Raw genomic sequence first — 8,846 nt, 5'->3', positions numbered from 1 at the left:
AAAAATGTCTGTTTTCCTGCTACCCTACCTAATCTAGATTTGTGTGTGCCTACCCTAAACATTTTATGGTCATTTCGGCTTAAGCACCATGAACGTCTACCTTCATTAACTCATAAAGTGATTTTGAAAAATAACATAATTACATGCGCGCATCAAGTTACCATGCAGGATTGTCCAGTAAACAGAACTTTACCTCCTATATCAGAGAAAGATTAAGTTTTCAGCATTTTATTTGCATTATTTACAATTAACAATAACATAAACAAACGTAACAAATAAATACCATAGTATGTTATAGAACTCTACTGTCTTTTTAGGCACATAAGTTTTAATATGGAGACACAGGTTTAGTCGTAAAATTGTCACTACCGAACCGAGGGAATGAACTGAAATAGTCTGAACCTGAATAAGCACTGTACAGAGCGGGTGAACCATATCCTAGCAGGAATGGGTTGAACATTGGTTGTCCTGGAAACTGCTGGTAACTGTTGCAGCTAAGCTCTGAGTCAGTGTTGATATTGAGAGCTGGTCGCTTCCCGACACCGACGAACTGTGACAAGTCTTCAACTCCGCAGCTTTTCAGTTTTCGTTTTTCTTTCATTCTTCTGTTCTGGAACCACCATTTGATCTGAGTTTCAGTGAGTTTCAGTTTTTTAGCGAGAACTGGTCGATCTTCAATCTGGAGATATTTGTTGATTCTGTAGTAACTTTCTAGTTCTATCAGTTGTGAGTTGGTAAAGTTTGTTCGACTTTTCTTTGCCGCATGGTCAGAATCATCATCGGAGTTTCCTGGACTTGCTGAATCTCTGTGATGTGTGTCAATTGATGCCGCACCACTGTCGTCGGATTCGTATGATCGCTTTCTTTTACGCTGGTCGTTGTTGATTTCGAAGGGGTAAACATTAGGTTTGATAAGTACATCATTTTGGAAACTTTGCAGTGAGTATTCTGTTGTATCACATCTGCTGCTTTTTGCAAGCTCTTCGATGGAGAAGGACATTCTCGATACTGGTTTTGTATTCGCCATTGTTTTCTTTTCGTATTTATTGTTGTAACTTGAGTAGTGAATTTGACAATGAGTAACTTGAGTTAAGTCGCACTTTTTATATGAAACCTTTTGATTAATGTTAACAAGAGACAATCACCATTATCAAAACACTTCAACTCAAAGCTTGCAATTAATCAATAGTAATCATTACCCATCACTGCCACCAGCTTGGGTTCTCTGTTGACCCTTGTCACTCACTTTTAAACAATTATGACCAATTATTACTGGTCTTATTTATTGGCTTGGGTACTCTATATGAATGATTATTATTATTATTAGTGATTTATTCTGTCATGATTGCTGTTTGACATGGGTAATTGGAGAACAAAAAGAAAAAACAAACTTATATTTTTTTCGATTTGGTGACTATAGGAATCGGACTTTTCCCTCTGACAATAAAATAAAATAAAAATCAAATATAAATTGTTCGTATCTTTAAATAGTACTTTTATTGTATTTATGATAAACTTTGTTTAAATAAAAGAGGATAAAACTGCATATGTGAGAATGTTCGTTAATTTTGCAGAAAATTTAGTAATTGTTTCATATTAAACCCACAAAAACTATAGTTATGCAGCTTGATTTTGTATATTTTTGAATCTGACAATTTTTTGGAAGATTATTTAGATAGTGTAAAAGAAAAAAAAATTATTTATCATGCTTTTTACGACAGGGTAAACTTTGTGTATCTATGCTACGTAAATTCGGACCGTCAGACGTAGTACACATTTTAACGTCACAGAGTTACTACGGGCAACGTTACTGTCTTTTGCTTTCGGACGGAGCAGACAGACGTGTTTTTCTTCGGGAAAAACTTTCATCGATTTTCAACACTACAGATAACAAGCCTTTCTAAGTTTGGATTTTGATTTGGAAAGAAATCGGAAATCGTAAGTTTAATAAAAAAAAAAGTTTATTGTTAAGTGCCATTTTCTCCAAGAAACCTTGGTATTTATTAGCGTTGCCTAAAAACAAAACTTCTATAAATTTATAAAACATATTATATGAACAGAACTTTTAAGCATGATAATATATCACCTAAAGGAAGCTAATAGCAATTTTTATTCAAAATATAAAATATGATGCGTTTCTAAAACCTTTTTTAAATAGATTAAAGTATGGCGCGAAAAGGACGACAAACAAAGAGTTTCATGGTCATAAGAAGAGGTCCTCTATTTGCCGATGAGTTCAACTGCTCATTAGATGCATGGCAGCTATCCAGAGAAGCCATGTTGGAAGCCAGATTTGAAAAGCAAGGAAAGGTTGACAGAAAGGGTACGAAGTGTAACAAGTTAAAACCATGTCATTTGATGCATGTATTCATAGTACAATTCTTATGCACATGTACATCGGCCTTTACTTGAATATTATTCCAGTGAAAAAAAGACAAAAACAAACAAAAAACAAAAAATAACAACAAAAAAATAGTGGATATGGTGAAACGGAGTTCACCATAAGGTCTTCCCCAGCTCTGGAAGCCTGAAGAAACTAGAGTAATAAATCCATGGTTACAGAACGATGACAGACAGCAAGCCAAACTTTGAACTAATTTCTAAGCTTCAATATATTGTTTTGGAATATAAGAATTTGTTATTGTTTAGATTGCGATATTGGCCTATTCAGATGAACTCTTTTGTTCATTCCCTGCCCTACACCAGTGGTTAAAGTTTGAATTAATACTGTCTATATATAGCATGTTCAACCAAACCGATTGGGGAAATCGGTGTAAATAGTCATATTCTAAATCAGGTCATCAGGACCGAAGATCTGAATGAGCACTATCGTCCGTCTTTTTGCTCCACTTACCCTATCGGTGCACCCGGTCCATGCTCCAAGTTTATAGTGGACCACGAGTTGATCATTTTCTTTTTTTATTTTGTATATATCATTTTGGTTATTTTGTGTTCTTTGTTGTGCGTGTGTCTGTTATATGTCTGGTCTCTGTCCCTGGATTACGTTCTTTTGATTTCCGCTAGAATCTTGGTTCCCTTGATTACTCTGGGTAAATTTGAGAATTCAAGACTGACTAGCTTATTGACTTTCGCACTTTTAAGCCCATTATTCAAGAATCGTAATAGACATGTAAGTAGAAAACGTTAAATGACAATTTTTCACATTTTACTGCATGCATTTCTTATCCCGGAAAGATAGGTTATAATTGCAAACAAATAAACTTTGCAAAATCCATTTTTTTAAATTTCGATAAAAATTCAGGTTTTTTTCTTCTTGGTTTATTTTTTACATTTATTATTAATTTTTATTTTAATTTCTTATTTCTGTCTTGCAGAGAAAGGAAGAGAAACAAAAGTTGAATTACCAAGCACACAGTTAACGCACAAGGTTTGTACGAATTTTGAATTCTTATGATTAGAAATTTTACTAATGTTGAATTAAAATTTAACACATACATTACATGCATATACGGGTGCCCTTTTGTAACGACTGACTTTCAGAATACCGGAATAAGTATTATATCCGCCTAAGCCAAACTCAGAATATATCCGAAATCTAGGAATATTGTCGAATCTAAAACAACAAACATGTTAGGAAGTCTTTACATGGGTTTCTTAGGACTTAATTCGTGCTCTTCCATGCATTTTAGGTTCTCGGATTGGAAAGTGATGAAACGATCAATGACGCAGTTAAACAATTGTGCCAGGATATTATCATTGTCGCTACCCACAAAGTGGAATTAGAGGATGAGAAGGCTACTGTGCAGAGACCAACGAACAATAACACAGACTACAAATTGGGTATGAAAACGTCTCTTTATCCTCACATTAATTACTATTTAGGATATACTTTTATATACACACATTTTAATTATTTTTTTTTGTGTTTACTGCAACGGTTTATTTCACTTATGCATTATTTTGAATAAATAACAAACTTGATATGATAATGTACATTCACTACCTATTCTAAAGACAGTTTTAATGTTTCAGTTTTGGTGTTAAATACTTCATCGTGGAATATCTAAATTATTTTTTTTTCAGACCAAATTCAATACAAAGGAAGAAGGGATGGTGATGTCGTAATACATGACACGCCTCCGAAAGCCAAAGTAACATATGACGACCAAACCACACAGGTTGGTAAAACTCATTGTTTCTATTTGTTTCGTTCCATTCTATAACATTCCAATTTCGTTTTGGAATTTATTGATACCCGTTTCTTTACTTTTGCTTTATGTTTACTGAATTTAAAGAATGATAATGAAGTTATGAAATGTTGACTTGTGTGTTTGTTTGTTTGTTTGTTTTTTTGTTTTTGTTTCTATTGTTCATTTTTTTTGTCAAATAATTTTACACTTACATCAATAACATCGTGAAGTCTTTTGTCATGAACAATTCCCAGTAGGTACAGAGAATGATGATATATCCCCCTTATCCACCCATCTATTCAATTTTAATGTAGTTCGAACTGCTAATCTTATTTGTTTCTTGTCGGTTTCTTGTTTCGGTCCTGGCTTTCTTTGCTTTATACCTAAATTTACTGTCGATTTTCTGATACCGGTTGCTTGTTTATATTTGTTTTATCTTGAAATTACATTCTTATCGTTCATATTTTTAAATTATCCTACTCCCTCAGATTGACTGTTACGATTCCGAGGAGATATTGCACCAAAGAGCGAAACTGATTTGTTTGGACGCTATAGGAAAAGCGGTATACAGAGTGTCGAAAGTAAATCTCGAGCTAGTACAAATTGCAGCAAGGTCTTCAATCTTAGACACAACTAAGACCGAACTCAACAGCAATGTGGTGCTTGAGTCCGCCTCCCTATCGCAAAAGGTTGGTCCCAAAACATAAACATCATTGCCATGTGCCTACATTGAACCAATAACATGCGAGACAATTCCTGCCTAATTATACCTCGACTCGGAAGATTTATTATAAGTACCGGTACAGTGAAACCTCCGTACACCGAACCATTTTTGGACTGGCATATTTGTCCGGTTTTATTAAGTGTTCGATTTATCCAGATGCAAAATACATTTAAATTGATATAAAAGTACTTATTAAGTGTCTAGTTTAAAAAAGGTTTTCGCTTTGTTAAGGGTTCAGTTTAGAAAAGATTCACTGTAATTATTTAGCGAGGATTTTTGTGTTTTAAAACAGATTTCCCTCCATTCCTCCCTCCTGTATTTGTACATCTTCTCTCAGCAAAAAATGCAAAATTATTGAAATGTCTTCTTTTAAAAATGCTTTGTACCGAAAACTTGAACGACCGTCTTTTAAGCATGTTTTCACATTTTCAGGGAGTTAGCAAAAGAAAAAAAAATGAATTAAAGATACTGAGAAAGGCAAGAAGAAAAGAAGAAACGCAATTGAGAAAATATCAAGAGAAAACGGTAAAAGCATATATAAAGATGGTAGAAGAGAAATATAGAGAAAGGAATAAAATAAACGGAAAAGCATGGACACAACAGATGAAAGACGCAGAAAAGGAAGAAAGAAGGGAAAAGAAAGAACTGCAGAAAGTACTCAAAAAAGAAAAGAAAGAACAGAAGATGAAAGAGAGAAACATGCAAAAGAAGAAAATGGTCAAACGTGGAAAAGGTGGGATAAAAACTTGATAGCATATTACGTTTCAAAACAATCTGACCGATTTAATCTCTGTTGCAATTTTGGGCGTCGTAGACCCAGTTGAATATCCAATAGCTAAAACCGATTCAAGAATTTTGTAAGGTGTCCTATAAAAAATTAATTTTGTTTTTTTGGAATATTATTGCCCCCCCCCCCAAATAAACGAAATTTTAAAACAAAGGGTGATTCCAACTGCTGACACTAAACTGTTTTGGATCCACACGTGTACAATCATGTACTCACTCTTAGATGAAAATATATAACATTAATTGACTGAATTCATCTTTGTAGTGAATAGAGGTGAAAGCTTAGACATGGAACATATCAACGACGGAGATGATAACGCCCGAAAACTTGTTGCCTCAAATGGTTGTATCGGCAACCAAAAGTCTGGATTCATGGGTAGAATTGGACAGCTATTTAGATGTGTTAAAGTAGACAAAGAAATACCCAACTAAAGATTAACTGTTATTGAGATATAAGAGGGTCTTCTTTTTTATTTATTTGTTCAATATACAATGTAGTCATTCAATGCTTTGTACAATGATACGGATATTGGTTTCATTTAATTTGCCTACTGGCATTGATGATATCATCTTATTGTTTATTGTTGTTGTTTATTTGAATAAAATATATATTACCCAATAATCATCATCTGTTTTCTTGTTATACCCCAAGGCAATACAACTTGGATAGGCCGTTTCCATAAGTTAATTATCATTCCTTATTCGAATACCAAAACAGCAACAAAACAAACAAGCAAACTGCGACAAAGACAACACAAAACAGCAAAAACAAAACAAAACGAAACCCTCATACTATGAAAAATTAACATTGCACTCTTTCCATGTTGTACGTGACCAATAAATTGTTATAATCGAGAGGGCTTTTGTTGTACAGTTGATTGAACTAATGCTTATAACCTACAAAACCCAAAACCCGATCTCAACCCATATATTATTTAACACAATGTAAAAATTGGGTTTTCCGAGAAATAAGGACCCACAAACACAGGAGCTTACTTTGATATCAATTGTTTTTTTTTTTTTTAAAGTAACGCCAAGCGTTCGATAATAATATAATTATAATTTCATTCGGTTGAAGTATTGAATTAGAATGAGATTAATTTCTCCTGGGTATTTGCATCATTTGTGTAGGGTTGGTTGTTACGTTTTACCCGTTCTTATATTTTCCCGCTCAAAATATTTTAGATTTTTGGCGGGCTTTCGTTTATATTATTCATTCGGCACGACGACGTCGTCCTACTGATCGGTTCGGTTAAATTTTATATGTGTTTTACTGTATGTGGTTGGAATATATATTTTATGTATTATATGTTATAATAAATTACACGTCGCAGTGGCGTTGTCGTGTGGCTATCCAATTTATCATGACTTTACATTTATTTCCTTTACAGATTCTAGGTTATTCGGTGTTTATTCTTAAAGCATTTTTTTTCCCCGTTGTTTGTGTAATACACAATGATGAGGGGTTGTTACCAGGAGAAAAAAATAAATGAAACTGGATCGGTTAAAATATTCCATTTAAAACAATAATTATCTTTTTTATTATCATTTGTAATTTGTCATTATATAATATACACCTTCGATGTAACTCGAAGTATACAATAAACATATTATGAACAAATTATTTAGTAAAATATATTTTAATCTAGTATGACATTCCTTAGCTTGGCCTTTTAGAATTAAGTTAATCATTAGACTACCAGTCAGGTAATAATCACTTATCATTGGTCATAATTGCCCAATGAAGTGTGGCAAAGATTCTGTGAGTACCCAAGCCCGTGGCAGTGATAGGTAATGATTACTACTGATTATGACCAAGCTGGAAGTTGAAATGTTTTTACGACCATGATCGCCTCTCGTTAACAATAATCAGTAAGTTTGGTATAAAAAGTTTGACTCCGCTCAAGTTACTCATTGTCAGTTTGAGTACTCAAGTCTTAACAATAAATACAACAGGAAGAGAACAATGGCGCATACAAAATCTAGAATGTCCTTCTCAATCGAAGAACTCGCGAAAAGCAGCATACGTGATGTTCCAGAATATCCACCAGTGAGTTTCCCGGGGTATGTGACACCTACTTTTAGCTTAGATATTACAAATGGCCAGCAAAAGAGAAAGCGAACTAACGAATCCGATGACAGCAATGCTACATCAGGCGATACACAGCACAGAGATTCGGCAAGTCCGGGCAACTCCGACGACGACTTGGACCATGCTTCGAAGAAAAATCGAACAAACTACACTAATTCACAACTGATAGAACTCGAGGGTTACTATGCTATTAACAAGTATCTCCAGATTGAAGATCGACCAGTTCTCGCTAAGAAACTCAAACTTACAGAGACTCAAATCAAATGGTGGTTCCAGAACAGAAGAATGAAAGAAAAGCGTAAACTGAAAAGTTGCGGTGTTAAAAACTTGTCACAGTTCGTCGGTGTCGGGAAGCGACCAGCTCTTAATATCAACTCAGAACAGGAACCAGGTTTCAGCACTTACCATCAGTTTCTAGGACAACCAATGTTCAACCCATTCCTGCTAGGATTCGGTTTACCCACGACATACGGCGCTTACCCAGTTATTGATTACCCAGGCTCAATATTCGTTCCACAGCTCTACAGTGACAATATGACAATTCAACCAGTATCTCCGTATTAAACTACTGCATAATGATAGCAAAGTCCTAACTCCTGGCGGTATTTATTTGTTTCCGTTTTTGTTGTTGATTTTTTGTTCTTGTTATGTATACGTAATGTAAATAAATTATCACTAAGTCATATAAAAATGCTGGTCTGTATATTTAGATGAAGAGTTGTATCTCTTTTCCCAGTCTATAATCGTGTACACGTCATCCCTGGAAGAAAGTAAAAACATGTCACGTAAAACTTGCATCGATTTCTCCATAAAGCGTTCACTATAAAAAAAAACAAAAACAAAAACAAAACAAAACAAAACAAAACAAAACAAACAAAAAAAAACAACTATAAATAAACAAACAAACAAAAAAAACAAGAAAAAGCAAAAAACGCGCTGATGCAAACACGCACGGGTGTGCCGTGCCCACGCCCCATAAATTTGGAGAAGATTTTTCTTGTGCATAAAATCTTGATTTTTCACAAATTGTACCCAAAATTTTAATTCTATTTACACCCCCTTAACCTGAAATCCTGGATTCCTATTGAGAAAA

General features: G+C 34.2%; 3 protein-coding genes across 5 annotated transcripts; 2 read left to right on the top strand and 1 right to left on the bottom strand.

Moving 5' to 3' along the window:
• Nucleotides 1-328: 328 nt before the first annotated feature.
• LOC148598280 (homeobox protein zampogna-like) lies at nucleotides 329-1,027 on the bottom strand. The gene has a single exon (XM_088562162.1). The coding sequence runs from the start codon at nucleotides 1,025-1,027 to the stop codon at nucleotides 329-331; it is 699 nt and encodes a 232-aa protein (XP_088418288.1).
• A 781-nt stretch (nucleotides 1,028-1,808) lies between these two features.
• Nucleotides 1,809-6,840, top strand: LOC148598279 (uncharacterized). 3 transcript variants are annotated; one of them, XM_088560994.1, is made up of 8 exons: nucleotides 1,809-1,938; nucleotides 2,166-2,323; nucleotides 3,336-3,388; nucleotides 3,651-3,801; nucleotides 4,045-4,139; nucleotides 4,640-4,840; nucleotides 5,308-5,608; nucleotides 5,927-6,840. In XM_088560994.1, the coding sequence occupies exons 2-8, from the start codon at nucleotides 2,167-2,169 to the stop codon at nucleotides 6,091-6,093; spliced, it is 1,125 nt and encodes a 374-aa protein (XP_088417120.1). In that variant the 5' UTR covers nucleotides 1,809-1,938; nucleotide 2,166; the 3' UTR covers nucleotides 6,094-6,840. The 3 variants fall into 3 exon arrangements, with proteins under 3 accessions (XP_088417120.1, XP_088417119.1, XP_088417121.1); XM_088560993.1 differs by having other exon boundaries at nucleotides 1,814-1,938; nucleotides 2,159-2,323; XM_088560995.1 differs by lacking the exon at nucleotides 1,809-1,938 and having other exon boundaries at nucleotides 2,043-2,323.
• A 787-nt stretch (nucleotides 6,841-7,627) lies between these two features.
• Nucleotides 7,628-8,369, top strand: LOC148598278 (homeobox protein Hox-A3-like). The gene has a single exon (XM_088561486.1). It carries the CDS (start codon nucleotides 7,628-7,630, stop codon nucleotides 8,315-8,317), a length of 690 nt encoding a protein of 229 aa, XP_088417612.1. The 3' UTR covers nucleotides 8,318-8,369.
• Nucleotides 8,370-8,846: the final 477 nt, after the last annotated feature.

This window comes from Perna viridis, chromosome 14 (assembly GCF_037379345.1).
Source record: "Perna viridis isolate PV_CMFRI_1.1 ecotype Kerala chromosome 14, ASM3737934v1, whole genome shotgun sequence".
Taxonomy (NCBI): domain Eukaryota; kingdom Metazoa; phylum Mollusca; class Bivalvia; order Mytilida; family Mytilidae; genus Perna; species Perna viridis.
Note: the sequence above shows the minus strand (reverse complement) of the source record. Positions and strands in the feature narration are given on the sequence as shown.